Here is a 17,411-nt window from a genome sequence, read left to right on the forward strand (position 1 = left end):
TTCGGACACATTTTCAATACGTCATAGCAGTCCAGAAATTTAAAATGGTCTTTATGATCTGCTTTATATAGCTCTAAAGCCATATTCATTCTGTCATCTGAGGATGACCCACTTTTATTCAAACGATGAACGGACTTCACACATCCGGCAAACTTCATCACACTTCTACTGATCGATCCAAATCTTTGGCGGATGGAGTGATGGAGATGCAGTTTTGGCATTTTGGAAGACGTTGTTCCAGAACGTTGATACGTTCTGGTCGGTCCCTTTTATCGCGTCTTGAGTAACATATACCCAAGAAACGCAAATTTGCCGGTCCTCAGCTTTGGAGAAGTTTTTGCCTCGGCGATTACTCTCTTGCTTTGCCATTATCTACAATAAATGGCATCTTTAGTAATGTTACAGTTATAGTTATATTTATTTCCCGAGTTTTACATTTTATAACTGTCAAATAAATAGAACAAGATATGCATCTTCAGTAGCAGTTATAAGCTGTTCATGTTTTATACTGGAAAACGAAAACATAATCTTCCGAGACCAATTCAAATGTCAAGCTGTTATGATGTCGATGAAATAGTATTTTTTGTAGCTGATGACGTCATCTTCTATTGTTTTGAACGAAATAGAACTCGAGTAAATTCGGTTGCAAATTCGTGCAAAAATACAACTGAGCAGTATTCCAGTTATAAATTTCCCGACGAAACTGTTCGAATTTTTGAAACTATAACGTCTGTTGAAGATGGCATTTTTACAGTTTCAATTACATTTCCTAACTCCCATACAATTTATAACTCTACTAAAGATGCCCTAAGTAAGTACAATTTGATTCAAAATTAGTTTTTACTTACGAATCAACGAAATTTAAATTTAAAAAGACGAAAACGAACACTGATAATTAAAAAAAATTCAAATTTATAACAAACAGCGGAAACAAAACTACGTCAATGCACTTTGCCTTTGCCGTTTGACACTTGATTCGGTTACGCAGACACTACTACAATCACAAACATACGTTTGTAACTGGAATGGAATGTGTTTCAAATGTGAACGAAAATAGAACAGTGTCGTATTCCAGTTACAAATTCTGAAATTGAACTGTTCGAAAATTTGTAACTAGAACGCTCTGCTGAAGACGTCATTTTTATAGTTTCAGTTGTATTTCCTAACTTCCATATGATTTATAACGCTACTAAAGATGCCCTAACGAACAAAAATACGAAAAACCCGTAAAATGAGGTGTTTTTACGTTATTCTTTACGCGAATAATGCAAATAAAAATTATGTTGGTAGAAGAAACTCTGTGATGAGCAGAAACAAATGTTTCTTGCATTATCTAAACTTTGTGCGTTTCAGAACATTCGCAGTCACTGCAGTGTTTATTTTTCATAGACTACGGCGTAGTGTTAGTGCCGTCGGCATTCGCTTGATTGGAGGCAACAAACATTTGACAGCTTAGCACCCGCCTGATGTTGAAGCTTCAATGAAACCCCTCTTTTTCCCCTTCAAATGTGTGACACAAAACAAACGCAAACACCTCCATGGCCACCACCATCACCTCGATTCATCAAACTGAGTCGAATGGTATAAGAAACTTTACTATAAGATGTTCCTGTAAAAAGTTCGTTTTCAGAGTGAAATGATAGCCTTTCGGTACAACTTTGTTGTACGAGAAAGGCAAAAACGTTTCGCTATTCTGAGAAATACTAACTTTGAGAATAATGTCTCGAATTTGGATCCCAGTTCGAAACCCTTTTCGAAACTAACGAAAATTCTTTTAAAAAAACAGATTAATCCACCTTTGGTGCCTTTCTCGTTTTTTAAGAGTAAGAGTAAGTAAGAGTAAAGCCCCAAACGCAGAACAACGGAACGGCGACGGAAACGGAAAATTTGACAGTTAGCTCATATATTTTCTGTCAAATTTGCCGTTTCCGTCGCCGTTCCATTATATTGCGTTTGGGGCTTAAGAGTAATTTCTACGCACTTTTGGTATGAAAAAAAAAAGAATTTTGGAAACATGTTTTTTGGCCATAACTCCGAATCACATAGTCTTATTCCGCCAATTTTCAATACGAAACAATGGGACAAAATTCCGCGTCCAATGCAATTTATTATTATTATTATTTTATTATTTATTCAGACTAAGGCCGAAGTGGCCTGTGCGGTATATAAGAGTCTTCTCCATTCGGCTCGGTCCATGGCTACACGTCGCCAACCACGCAGTCTACGGAGGGTCCGCAAGTCATCTTTAACCTGATCGATCCATCTTGCCCGCTGCGCACCTCGCCTTCTTGTGCCCGTCGGATCGTTGTCGAGAACCATTTTCACCGGGTTACTGTCCGACATTCTGGCTACGTGCCCGGCCCATCGCAGTCGTCCGATTTTCGCGGTGTGAACGATGGATGGTTCTCCCAACAGCTGATGCAATTCGTGGTTCATTCGTCTCCTCCACGTACCGTCCGCCATCTGCACCCCACCATAGATGGTACGCAGCACTTTCCTTTCGAAAACTCGCGTTGGTCCTCCACGAGCATCGTCCAGGTCTCGTGTCCGTAGAGGACTACCGGTCTAATTAGCGTATTGTAGATTGTCAGTTTGGTACGGCGGCGAACTCTATTCGATCGGAGCGTCTTGTGGAGTCCAAAGTACGTACGATTTCCAGCCACTATGCGTCTCCAAATTTCTCTGCTGGTGTCATTTTCGGCAGTCACCAGTGAGCCCAAGTACACAAATTCTTCTACCACCTCGATTTCGTCACCACCGATGCAAACTCGTGGTGGATGGCTCACATTGTCTTCTCTTGAACCTCTTCCTATCATGTACTTCGTCTTCGACGTGTGATGACTAGTCCGATCCGCTTAGCTTCCCTCTTCAGTCTGATGTAGGCTTCCTCCATCTTCTCAAAGTTACGTGCCATAATATCTATGTCGTCGGCGAAACCAAATAGCTGGACGGACTTATTGAAAATTGTACCACTCGTGTTAATCCCTGCTCTTCGTATTAACCCTTCCAAAGCGATGTTGAATAGCAGACACGAAAGACCATCACCTTGCCGTAACCCTCTGTGGGTTTCGAAGGGACTCGAGAATGCCCCTGAAACTCGAACTACGCACATCACCCGATCCATCGTCGCTTTGATCAACCGTGTCAGTTTATCCGGAAAACCGTGTTCGTGCATTAGCTGCCATAGCTGGTCCCGATCGATTGTATCATATGCGGCTTTAAAGTCGATGAATAGATGATGTGTGGGCACGTTGTATTCGCGGCATTTCTGCAGTACTTGGCGAATGGCGAACACCTGGTCCGTGGTTGAGCGTTCGCCCATAAAACCCGCCTGGTACTGCCCCACGAACTCCCTTGCAGTTGGTGCTAGTCGACGGCATAAAATTTGGGAGAGTACCTTGTAGGCGGCGTTCAGCAATGTGATTGCGCGGTAGTTGCTACAATCCGGTTTATCGCCCTTTTTGTAGATGGGACACACGACACCTTCCATCCACTCCTGTGGCAAAACTTCCTCCTCCCAAATCTTGGTAATGACCCAGTGCAGCGCTCTAGCCAGTGCCTCACCACCGTGTTTAAATAGCTCTCCTGGTAGTTGGTCAACCCCAGGGGCTTTGTTGTTCTTCAGCCGGCCAATCTCCTCCTGGATTTCCTGGAGATCCGGAGCCGGTAGAATTATGTCCTGCGCGCGTTCTCCCAGGTCCATCACCATACCGCCATCTTCGTCTGCCACATCGCCATTCAGATGTTCTTCGTAGTGCTGCTGCCACATTTGGATCACCTCACGCTCGTTCGGAACCTTCTTTCCCGTTTATGTCCTTGCACATATCAGGCTGTGGCACGTGGCCCTTACGTGAACGGATTAACTTCTCATAGAACTTTCGTGTGTTATTAGCGCGGTACAGTTGCTCCGTCTCTTCACGGTCTCGATCTTCCTGCTTGCGCTTTTTCCTCCGAAAAATCGAGTTTTGTCTGTTCCGCGCCCGTTTATATCGTGCCTCGTTCGCCCTCGTGCGATGTTGCAGCAATCTCGCCCATGCTGCATTCTTCTCTTCCACTAACTGCTCACAATCGCCGACATACCAGTCGTTTCTCAGATGCGGGGCACCGTGCCAAGTGCAGCGGTTGCGGTGCTACCAATGGCGGATCGAATATCTCTCCAGCCATCTTCAAGAGATGCTGCGCCTAGCTGCTCTTCCGTTGGAATTGCCACTTCCAGCTGCTGCGCGTATTCTTGGGCTAGTCTACCGTCTTGTAGCCGCCCAATGTTAAGCCGCGGCGTCCGACTTCGACGCGTGTTGTACAACGTCGAGAGTTTTGAGCGCAGGCATACTGCAACGAGGTAGTGGTCGGATTCAATATTCGCACTGCGGTAAGTGCGGACGTTCGTGATGGCGGAGAAGAATTTACCGTCGATTAGAACGTGGTCGATTTGGTTTTCCGTTTCTTGGTTAGGTGATCTCCATGTGGCCTTGTGGATATTTTTGCGGGGAAAGAAGGTGCTTCGGACTACCATTCCGCGGGAGGCTGCGAAGTTTATGCATCGTTGGCCGTTGTCATTCGATACAGTGTGCAGACTAACCGGTCCGATGACCGGTCTATACATTTCCTCCCTTCCTACCTGTGCGTTCATGTCACCGATGACGATTTTAACGTCCCGCAGTGGGCATCCATCGTATGTCTGCTCCAGCTGTGCGTAGAACGCTTCTTTCTCGTCGTCGGGTCTCCCTTCGTGTGGGCAGTGCACGTTGATGATGCTATAGTTGAAGAAACGGCCTTTAATCCTCAGCTTGCACATCCTTGCGTTGATTGGCTGCCACCCAATCACGCGTTGGCGCATCTTACCCAGCACTATGAAGCCGGTTCCCAGCTCATTGGTGGTGCCACAGCTTTGGTAGAAGGTAGCCGCTCGATGCCCGCTTTTCCACACTTTCTGTCCTGTCCAGCAAATCTCCTGCAGCGCCACGACGTCGAAGTTGCGGGGATGTAATTCATCGTAGATCATCCTGTCGCAACCTGCGAAACCTAGCGACTTGCAATTCCATGTTCCAAGCTTCCAATCGTGATCCTTTATTCGTCGCTTAGGTCTTTGCCGATTATATCGAGTCGCATTATCTCTTATATTGTTCGTAATGATTGGTTTTCTAGGCGGCTTATTGGGCCTGCGCAAACCTCCTGTCTCGTCGGAGGGCCGTCGTGTCAGGGCTGTTTAGCGTCCCACCTAACACCAGGACTTGGGCTTGTGCGCTTTGAGCGGCACACGGTCGCTTTGGTGGGGCCTACTTGCGGATACATGCAGCTTTTTATAGAGGTTTAACAGGGCCCACTGTCAAACCCCACCACATCCTAGGCAAGCCCCACAACTCGCAGATGGCCTGGGGAGGGATCGTCAAGCCCTTGGACATAGTCCCTGCTGCCCTGCTGTCGAATGCAACTTGTTGCGAGTAAATCAGCTGAGAGTGAGTGCCTAAAAAGTGATTGAGATTTTTTCTTGTCTCCATTTTTGTAGCGAACATATAGCCTTTACGTATACTTTATATACGAAAAAGGCAAAAAGCCTCAAAGCCAATCCCAGCACTTAAAGAGGGAAATAGAATTTTATTAACAAATAGCGAAAAGGCTCAAAAACTTACTCAGCAGTTCGAGAGTGCCCATAATTTTAGTCTACGTCTCACTAGTCCGATTGAGAGTCAGGTACACGGAGCTTCGAAGACATTCTCAATCAAGAGAATGTTTTTGACCCTTCGTTGGGAACTAATTTGGATGAAGTGACCCAAGTATGTTATATAACACCGAAAACATCATTATTAACTAAGATCTAATAATGATGTTGAATAAAGGTTGGGAAAATGAAATACAAAACATGTTATGTTCAAGGAAAGCTATGATAAGGTTTTTGCAAAACATATAGCAATTTGATCAGAGAAGAAGTTTCATACTACATTCTCACAACTTGCTGATAACATGTCAATTTTTAACATTTGTTTGGTTTTTTGAGATGTATCGTTTTAAATTCTCACAACATAAAACATGTCTACTGGAAGATCTTACGAACAATGTCATAACATGTTCATTTTTTGACATTTATTTCGTCAGAATATATACCGCAATGATAGAAGTTTAACGTAATTTCAACATCTTTTAAGATCAATGTTATGAACGTTCTTCATCGACCCTGTTGTTTATCGACAACTCGCCATATTCAAAATTATGCTTTGGCATAGTTATATTTTTCTTCAATCAATTGCGCATGAATTTAGGAGAAGTAAAATGAAAAGTAAGCCAATGAAACATAAGCCGCATATAATGTTTCGACCGAGACTTCGAAACAAATTTGATTTATTTATTCAGTTTGTATATGTTTATTTATATTATTGAAATGGTGTTCATCATTTCATGTATGCTTGTTTTCATTCGTTTTTTGTATAAAATTCATTTCTTTGAGCGGTCAGCATTTTTGTTTTGGTATTCAATTTGACAGAGCCATGTTGAAAGTCGGTTACTGAAAACATCATTAGTACTTAAGTTTAGTCTTGTGAATGTGCAATCAAAAACAAGGTTGCAACTGAAAGATGTTGAAAATATCGATAATTTTTGCGCTGTTTGGGTCGTGTGAAAGTAATCAAAGCAGTTTTTCATACCAAAACGTAACATACTATATGTTCGAAAGATGTATTTCATACAAAAACCCGTGTTACTTGGGGAGATTTATTACTAGAAAATTTAAAAATATGAAAGCTCCGGGTGATGATGATATTTTCTACATAGGGTAAATCACTACTTGGGCCTATGAACGGTTCCCGGCTCACTGCACAGAAAACTAATGATTTATACTGTTTGGAAGCCGTAGGTTTATGATTGATAATTTTTAAAAAGTCTCCCATTTATATTTCACAATAATCAATATTTTTTAATCACTTGTTTTACTCCTAATTGATCCAATTGTAGAAAATAAAAATGTAGATTTCAAAATTTCGCTCTCCGTTCCCACACCACTAATTAGAAGTGATTCTTTCCACTTTTACAAAACGGTATCATCAAATAAACACCTACCTGAAAATCGTCACAGTGCTCGATACAATCATTGCTTCACGCTTTTAATCACCACGCCATAATGCTAAACACACGCACTTCAATCTTATTACTAAAACGTATCACTAGAACTTATATAAACATATTATAATACATTTGATATACATACACTGCCGGAAAAAACCTTCCGAAGTTCATTAACTTACCTTATGAAGTTTAGCCACAAGAAAATCAATTGAAAATCATAAGGTTGCCTTATGGAACAGAATGAACCTTGGATGAATTTTGCCCATAATGAGACATATGTTCCTCATAAAGTTTGCCTTAAAATTTTCATTGATTAACCTTATGAAATTTCATAAGGCAGTGTTATGAAGTGCTTATTTAGATGGTATGATTTTTTTAATTCAACTTAAAATAAATTATGAATTAAAACCAAGCCGATAAAACGTTTTTTAATAATTATGTATTTATTTATTCACTCCCACTATATGTATTCAGATTCTATTGCTACAGGATTTATGTCATTAGCCGTACGGTAAGATACGCGGCTACAAAGCAAAACCATGCTGAGGGTGGCTGGGTTCGTTTCCCGGTCCGGTCTTAGAAATTTTCGGGTTGGAAATTGTCTCGACTTCCCTGGGCATAAAAGTATCATTGTGTTAGCCTCATGAGTCATGATGTACGAATGCAGAAATGGTACCTTGGCTTAGAAACCGCGCAGTTAATAACAGTTGAAAGTGCTTAATGAACACAATAACTGTGGAAGTGCTTAATGAACACTAAGCTGCGAGGCGTCAAAGTGCCAGTGGGGGATGGAATGCCGATGAAGAAGAAGAAGATATGTCTCATAACAATGCAAACGATAAACTTCGTTTTAAGGCGTGAATGCAATTAACTTGGGTAACGCAATGAACTACAATATCCGAATACATATTAATGAATTTAATAAGCATGTGTAACCGTTAAAAATTGCCTCCTCTTCTTCTCTTCATTGGCATTACATCCCCCACTGGGACATTGCCGCCTCGCAGCTTAGTGTTCATTAAGCACTTCCACAGTTATTAACTGCGAGGTTTCTAAGCCAGGTTACCATTTTTGCATTCGTATATCATGAGGCTAACACGATGATACTTGTATGCCCAGGGAAGTCGAGGCAATTTCCAAACCGAAAATTGCCTAGACCGGCACCGGGAATCGAACCCAGCCACCCTCAGCATGGTCTTGCTTTGTAGCCGCGCATCTTACCGCACGGCTAAGGAGGGCCCCGGAGAAACTAATTACGATCCGACACCGACAAGGAATTGCATCCCTAATCAGCTGTTAAGTAGCAACACTATAACCAAATAACTAGTACATATTACTACTGTAATGTATCAAAGAATGTGTCAAATATGCAGCCTTGGTCCAGTGATACCGACACCGATATGACGAACGAAATAGGTCTTGCAATTTCCAAGTTGAAAGTTATATAATACATGAAAATGATCCTTCATCGTTATTAGGAAAACTATCTAATACGTGTTATTTCATCATGTTATTTATGTTTATAAGATATATGTGTCGCCGTTATAAATTTTTGCAATAGTTCCACCCTAATATAATCGATATAGTACCACACATAAATAAAATAATTGCTTATTGGAGACCACACATAAAGTTTATTTTGATATTAGTGGTTCGCATGGAGAATTGTTATGTGTGCGCTGATATACATCATAAGTTATATCTATGGATTTTTGCCAATAAATATGTGTGTGGATTTTTAGTAGTGTAATCTTGCTCTAAAAGAAGCCGTGCAAACACCACCATTTGCTGTTTACATTCTCCATCAGCCACTAATACACTTGCATTTGGTCTTCTTCCTCACCTTCTATCTACTTATTGATGCCGGACCTTTCTGCATGAAATCATTGACAATCATCGTCATCATTTCATTCGTTTCATCTGTCAGTTTTCTTCGAAACCTCCAGCCAGCCAGCGAGGTGGATTTGTGATTCGCGACTTTTGCCAGCAAGAGGCAGCAAAAAATAAGTCTTTATTTCCTAAAGTCCGCAACCATTTCACTTTTTTCCGCGATCCGTGGAGTTTGCTGTGTGGTGGCAGTGAAAAACGGTGAGACTACGCGGAATCTAACCATTCGGGCACAGCAACATTTCAGCGTAAAAGAAGAAAGGGGAGGTTGAAGAAGAGGAACTTCCTCGCGACGACGACAACGGGAACGACGAAGGTAGTGCTACGGAATATTGAAAGTCTCTTCGAATTGAAAGGAGAAATTTCCGCACCTCAGTTGGTGATATTTTTGTGTGGGCAAACCCAGTGTGTGTAGTGGGTGGCTGTGTGGTGAGGCAAGAAGCTCGGGAAGCACCAATTACAGGATTACGCGAGCTTCTGGTGTTTTGAATTGGGAGTGGGATTCGGTACGTGTTGTGGGACAAATCCTGGAAGCATCTGATACTACTCCAGAGGAGATTGAAAGCCGTGGAAAATGTCAGAAAAGCCTGCACAGAAGCTGTCGGAGTCGGACGATTTCACCGATAATTCAGTAGATGTAAGTAGATATTGAACATATTTCCCATAGCGTAATATAATTGAGTAAAATTGTCAATGAATTCTCATTGACCACGTATTTTGATATTGTTTCCATAAAATGGAGGAAATAAACTGCGTTTCCTTCTCTGTGCTTCAGAATTGACACTTCGATTGAGTAAGACGTCAGTTCAGGAAAAGGAATCAGTGCATGTGCAGGTTTTGCTCGAATAGAGAACGTAGATCTGAAATTAACCTTTCCCAAAAGTAATTTGTTATGTTAGGTAACCGAGGAAAGTTTGTTATGCTCAATCCATCAGATACCAATGAATGGAACCTGTTTGTAAAATGTAAACAAATTTGACCTTAGCAGTAGGCACATTAGAAATTATTGTAAGTAAAGTTGTATAATGAATCAAATCATAGGATTTGCATTCACTTAAATTGATTTCATAGGTGCCTTACTTTTTATTCGAGGAGAAGGTATATCTTCGTACTGTTGCTGTCGAAAGTGACGCGTCGCTGCTGCTTTGAGCCTTTGCAAACATATTCCCGAATGCTAAATAACAAATATGATGATAAACGATTACTCATGGTGACTTCGTTGACGTAAAATTGTCGACAGCCTGGCAGTTATATCTTGTTGTTATTGTTGATATTTTACGTAGTTGAATGTGCGATGTCGAATGGCTATTGCGTCCGCTTCAACTAAGGTGTAATGATATTAAACAAAATGCAGTACCTCGGAGAAATTCAGATTAAATCTTCCTGAAATAAATAAGGAATTTAAGCCTTCCTCAGTTTCACCATTAATTTATTGCTTATTTTAAGATGCTTAACTATTTTCTCTTCTTTTCCAACGAGTTAAATGTCCAAGAGCTATTTGGCATAAAGACCATTTGGCATAATCGTTGAAAAATAATCGCAAATGCGGTGGACCGTTTGGCATAATACCCAAAGCAAAAAAAAAGTTGTATGTATATATTATTTTTAGGGTGTCTATTACCTGGAAAACCTGAAATTATTAGAGAATGTATGAACAGCCGGGGAAATTTCAATACCCGATGATCAATACATCATAGGTAAAACTCTTTCAAAAGATGAAAATGATCCACAACTTTGAATAAATGCATCAATCAAATCAATTGAAAATGTATTAAACAATTATGGATCGTTGTTTCATTCTATGGGCAAAACACGTGTTGAAATGTATGATTTTTTTTTCTGGAGATCAATTCGGGATTACTTCGTAAATTATTTTAAAAATGTATTAAAAAAATACAAATTACTAATGATCTTTTAAAGCAATGGATCAATTTTCCAAGGAAATTTCCGGAGGATTTTCCAAAGGAATCACTAAAAACTGTCCATAGAAATTATGAGCATAATTTTCTAGATTACTCATGGAAGAATTTCTAACTTCTAAGAAATGACCCTAAAAGAATTCCTGGAGCAATTTCCAAATGGATTCTTTAAGAAAATCCCGAATGAGAACCTGGAGGGATTTTCGAAAAAAAAAACCCAAATTAATCCACCTAGCGTTGGTGATGCCTTTCTCGCGCATTAAAAAAAAGAAAAACATATACGAGAGGTCAAATTTGCACTTTAGGGGGATAGACTTTACTTTTTCCTTCAATTTATGTTTATTTGCGGTCATTTGAGTGCATTGCAGCGGTTACCGTAAATTCTTTTTTTAAGATTTTGCATTTTTTTTAAGGCCAAGGGACTTTTGGCAAAAAACAATGTTTTATGAATAACTCTGGAACGCAATGGCCGATCGAACTAATTTTCAAAAGGAAAAAACTAGACCACAATTCGCGTCGGTTGCAACTTGCTGCGAGCAAATTAAATAATGGTAAGTACTAAAAGTGTGTCTCACATTTTTGTACACACACTTACAGACATCATCTCAATTCGTCGAGCTGAGTAGATTGATATATAACACTATGGGTCTCCAAGCCTTCTATCAAAAGTGATCCTATAGCCTTTACGTATACTTTGTATACGAGAAAGGCAAAAACTAGGAACTTGTGAAGGATGTTTGCAGTGATTTTTGAAAGAATTCCAAATGGATTTTCCAAAAGAATTCCTAGAGGAAAATTCAATGCAATTTTCAAAGGTATTCTCGTACGAATTCCTACAAGAATTTTCAATGAATTCATCAAGGGGATTCCAAAATAAATTTTCCAATAAACTTCTGATAGATTTGTATGGAAATGCTGAAAGAATTTCCGAAGGTTCAAAGAAATTCCTGGAAGAGTTCCTGAAAGAAATCAGGAAAATTATTAAAGTCTTTTAGTGGAATGTCATCACCTGTCATAAGACGAGTGTAGTACTATTCCATTTAATTCCACCACGTTGTAATATTTACATGACAGATACGATAAGTCGAGTCAACTACGAGACACTGAAATACGAAATAAATATCTATGAAGATTATAACGTGGTGAACTAATTGTAATAGCACCAAATTGCCGCTAACCGACTTGTTCGACTTGCGGTTAGCGGCGGTAAATTTGTCTTATGAGAGGTAATAAAAATTGTCTAGGAATGTCCGGAGAAGTTTTCCAGGTATTCCAAAAATAATTCCCTAAGAAATTCCTGAAGAAATTTATTAAAATTTTCGGAGCAATTCATAAAGGAATTCCCAATCAAATTCTAGAGGAAGTTTTCGAATGAGTTCCTAAAAAAATCCAAAAAATTTTAAAAATCGGTAAAGTTTTCCGAAGGTATTTCCAGCAATGGCATCTTCACTTATGCGCTAGTGGCGCTGTAACCATAAACATATTTTAAAACATGCTTCAAAAATCTTAGCTTGATCGTTTGTTGGCCATCATGTTATATTGCATGTCTAGGTTTAATCACCAACGTCGGTTTGACACTTATAGTACTGGTACTGATGTCCAAACAAACTAGATGTTGGCCACGCAACGGGAGCGATATTAACAATACTTTTGTATCAACTGTATTTCCGAACCGAATTTCCAAATAAATTTTCAAAGCAACTCCTGAAGGAGTTTTCAAAGGAATTCCTTGAAATATTTCCGACGAAATTGCTAAAGCGATTTAATTCCCAAATAATTTTCCGAAAGAATAGAAAGTTCTGAAGAAATTCCCGGAAAAATTCCCAAACAAATTGTCGGAACAATTCCTTAAGATGTTTCTTGAAGTTTCCCTAAGTAATTGTTGTAGAAATTTCAGAAGAATATTTCAAAAACCTCCAAAGGAATTTCCAATGAAATTCGCAAAAGAGTTGCTGAATGTATCTCTAAAGATTTGTGTAAGGAATTCGGAACAATTCCTTGAGTTGTTCCGAAAGAATTCCTGAACGAAATTCCAAAGCAATTCTTAGAATTCCCTCTTTGAAGGCATTTCTGAATTAGTCTTTTCTCGATTCGAAGGAAATCCCTGAAGAAATTTTCAAAAGAATATCTGGAGGGATTTTCTGAGGGAATACCTGAAGAAATTTTTGATTGAATGACTAAAGCAGGCCTGATAGCGGGTCACTTTTTAGCGACTTGGTCACTTTTTTCGGTCAAGTCACAAAAAAGTATCTTTTTTCGACCTCAAGTCACTAAAGTCACTTTTTCTCGCAAAGTCACTATTTTCAACTATTTTGAAACTATTGACTATTTTTGAATGAAGCTTTATATATAAAGTCGGATGATGCTTTGTTCTTGGCGGAAATGAAATTACGGATCTTGGAAAAATGATCGCTCTGAAACTTCGCCAGCCTCGCTGCTCTTATTGGCATTTTACCATTAGCTAATTGACCTTTCCCGTCAAAAATTTGCTCAATCGATTCTTTATTTTATTTAAAGTCAACTTTTCCAAGGAACCCATATTTTTTGACGCCTCTAAATATTTTTTAAATTTAAAGCTAAATATTAAAAAAAAGCAATGGGTAATGTTTCTAACATAACCGCGAATAGACGTAGGACTTGTATAAACGTAACGTATTTACATTTAAATTTTAACTTTTGGATCTATGGAGTTTGATTATAGGTATTGATATTGGTAACGACAACTTCCATGCTGTGTAGAATTATTAGCAATTTGTTTATTCGAAACTTCTTGAAATAAAACTAATAATTAAATACATAATTAGAATTCCTTTGTTTCTAACTATTAATCCCTTATTTACTCAAGCAAATGTAGGGTATTTATAGATTTCTTATGGATAATAGTATTTGAAGTTAGAAATTTCTATTAATGAAATTTTCAGATTTGGGCAAAATGTGCTATTTTAGGGGAACTGTCCCGTTTTCCAAACAAAGAAATACAGCACCAATTTCGTTGTTTCTTTTTGCTAACATGCGTGCTTATGCTGAAAAAGTCAATGAGCAGTAACCCTACTAAAATAGAGGAGGTACTCTAATACGTCAACGAAAAATTATTTAAAATTCTGAATCCAAACTCCGAGTCTACGTAAAGTTTAATAATATGATTTCTCATAAAATAAAAAACAAATAATAAGATAATGTTCATTTAAATATTCCTCTGTAAATTATTTTTTGAGGACTTTTTAGAAACATTTACATGTAAAACAGCGAAATTTTCTAATCTAAAATGGATATTAACACTACTGCTGATTGTGCATCTTCAATTGCAAATGCCTTCTGCGAATAAATGAAAGTAATTATTTTAATCAAATTTTTAATTTTCATCAGCGTAGTTGATTTGTTTCTAAAGAACAGGGAATCAGAACTGTTATAGTATAACCATGTTTTAATGTACGTGTCGTTTAGTACCAAGCACAACAATAGGGTAACCAACTTGATTTGGACCCCTACACATTTTGGACCCTCCTGGCGACATTTTTCTGATTTCTGAACTAAGAACAATGCCGCTGCTAATTCCCCCATTGGCTTCAGGAAATTACTATTGTTCAGCATCTGTTTCACTGGTTTCCCGTGCAAAAAAGCGATATTTATATGAAATTTCGAGGAAATTAGATTGTTCGAGAAGGCGAGCGTTACAATGCGTTACACTTAAAAGTATACATCACTGAAAATCTCAGAACGTACACAATAAGTTTTTGTCGAAATTGTGAATTTAAAACGCAGGAATCTTCTCATTGATGCAAGCCAATCGAAAGATAAGACTTGGCTTCGGCTCAATTGACCAGGGTAAATTAGAAATTCGACTTTGAAGAAACTAAATTGGGGATGTCCAAAATGTGTATATTTGGGGGTCCAAAATATGTTGCACTGTCCAAAACGAAGAATATTTTCATTTCAGAAAATGGCATATTTCAGTAATTTATCAATAACTGAAGCCCATTTCGAATTTTTATTTCATAAATAAGACTTTCATCTTTGAAATGGTGTCATTTCCGCCCATATCGAACCTGTATTTCAATAGATATAAGCATATATTGGAATGCACTTCCTCTAGGGGTCCAAAATAGGACAGTTACCCTACATGGTCAGTCATATGCCATGACTCGTACCAATCCCGGGATCATATGGATTATGAACCCCATCACTTTTCGTGGATGAGCAGACCAAATCTCTCTAACTTTGTTCTTCTTCATCCACCATCCCTAATTCATCTTCACCCTTCTTCATCGCTGCCTCAGCCATCATCGGCCTCTAGCCGTGAACTCCGAGCGATCGCATCCATCGCAACCGACACCACTGCATCCGACCATCATCAAGCAAATTACAAAAAAATGCGCCTACTTTTTTCATGCATATTCGCAGACCCACCGGCAGTTGTACCGCTGGCGTCTGCATGCTGTGTAGGTAAACACAGCGAACGAACGAACGAAACGAAAAATGCGCGTGCAAAAAGCACGTCAGTACGCGCTGCTGTCAAGAAATGTAATGACTCGCACACGGCAGGCACTGCTTCTTTTATATACAAAGAAAATCTTGCGGTGGACCCGAAGGCTCGTGACATACCGCATTCTGATGTCCGTGTTAGGAATGCACGGGATTGGTTACATATGAAATTTTTGCTGGCTTTGACAAGAATTGAAATTTTCAATAGCTTATCGTTAATAATCTTAAGTTTCAATGAAATAGGCAAATTGCTGGAGAGTGTCCGAGTCGATTGATATATAAATCTTCAAAATCCATCGAAAGATAAAGGCGCTAGCAACGTTAGAAATCTTCCCTTCCAGCGTAACGCTCTCGATTTCCAAAAATCTAAATGACACCCAGTATAGTAAAGAAAGACGTAAGTCCTACGTCAAAAAACCAACTTAATGCACCGAGTGGTGATACTGCCTTTCTCGCATTTAGCCAAGACACCAACCTTATATGGAGCTAATATAGTTCGATGAACCATTTTCTTAATAACTTCTAAACGCAACAGTCGATCGTTACCAAATTCAATAGTGATCAACTAGGATTTGCCCTCTGTCGAATGCAAATTGTTGCGAGAAAATCGGTTAAAGATTACTATATGAAAAGTTGTCTAATGCTTTTCTTAGCTTTTGTGCACACACATACACACACACATACATACACACGGACAGACAGACATGTGCTCAGTTCGTCGAGCTGAGTCGATTGGTATATAACACTATGGGTCTCCGAGACTTATATAAAAAGTTCGTATTTGGAGTGAAATGATAGCCTTTCGGTACAACTTTGTTGTACGAGAAAGGCAAAAAGTTGTTTTTAGATTGGGCTAACATTCGCCCGAATTTTGAACGAACAGCGGGTGAATTTTTCAGACCGGTTCAAACGTGCAGCATTTTTTCAACTTTTGTATTGGTGTTTTAAAATAGTTAAAGGTTTGAGAGAGAGTTGAAAGAGAGAGAGAAAGGTGACCTTAAATAAGCCAAAGAATCGATTGACACAATAAAACGAGATGCAATTTTGACGGGAATGGATATAGATATACACAGCAAATAATTTTGAAAATTCAACGGCGTATAAAACTACAGCTTATCCCATCAAAGGAATTAACATTTGATATTCAATTAAACTTGATTGAATTTTACAAGCACTCACCGTTTAAATTTATTTTGATTTGAAAGAATAGCGAGATCGATTGAGTGTTACATTTTTTTGCATGCTCCAAATATGTGCATGAAAATACATTTAAAATCACAACATATTTTTATCTGTGTAGATATTATATAAAGGGGATAAAGGCTCGCCAATTTGGAAGATTGTATGCGCTGAGAAACATCGAAAATGAGAAAAGTGGATCAAGTCTGCCCAGTATCCCCAATTGCACTATTGGCGGTTCAGATTAATCTTTTCAATTTTAGATATTCTTCCTGGTGTTTCATAGTTGATGAAAGGCTTGTTATTTAGTGCATACCTAAAACAAACATGCTTATCAGTTTTTGACGTAGGACTTAAGTCTTTCTTTACTATACTGGGTGTCATTTAGATTTTTGGAAATCGAGAGCGTTACGCTGAAAGGGAAGATTTCGAACGTTACTAACGCCTTTGTCTTTCGATGGATTTTGAAGATTTATATATCAATCGACTCGGACACTCTCCAGCAATTTGCCAATTTCATTGAAACTTAAGATTATTATCGATAACCTATTGAAATTTTCAATTACATATTGTCAAAGCCAATACAAATTTCATATATAACCAATCCCGTGCATTCCTAACACGGACATCAGAATGCAGTATGCCACGGGCCCTCGGGTCCACCGCAAGATTTTTTTGTGCATAAAAGAAGCTCTGCCTGCCTTGTGTGAGTCATTCCAGTTTGTGATAGCAGTGCGTACTGATGTGCTTTTTGCTCGTGCACTTTTTTCTCGTTCGTTCGCTGTGTTTACGTACACGGCAACGGCAGCAGGAGAATATGCAAGAAGATGAGGACGCATTTCTATGCTTAATGATGGTCGGATGCATTGGTGTCGGTTGCGATTGATG

The 17,411-nt window shown here is 39.0% G+C and overlaps 1 protein-coding gene across 2 annotated transcripts in view; it reads left to right on the forward strand.

The window, feature by feature from the left end:
* The first annotated feature begins 8,984 nt into the window (after positions 1 to 8,984).
* LOC134223586 (uncharacterized) overlaps positions 8,985 to 17,411 on the forward strand; it is a 41,418-nt gene continuing 32,991 nt past the window's right edge. For both annotated transcript variants that reach the window (XM_062702768.1, XM_062702769.1), the window contains exon 1: positions 8,985 to 9,580. In XM_062702768.1, the coding sequence (XP_062558752.1) occupies positions 9,518 to 9,580 (63 nt within the window). In that variant the 5' untranslated portion in view covers positions 8,985 to 9,517. The remainder of the gene's footprint in view (positions 9,581 to 17,411) is intronic.

This window comes from Armigeres subalbatus, chromosome 3 (genome assembly GCF_024139115.2).
Source record: "Armigeres subalbatus isolate Guangzhou_Male chromosome 3, GZ_Asu_2, whole genome shotgun sequence".
NCBI lineage: Eukaryota > Metazoa > Arthropoda > Insecta > Diptera > Culicidae > Armigeres > Armigeres subalbatus.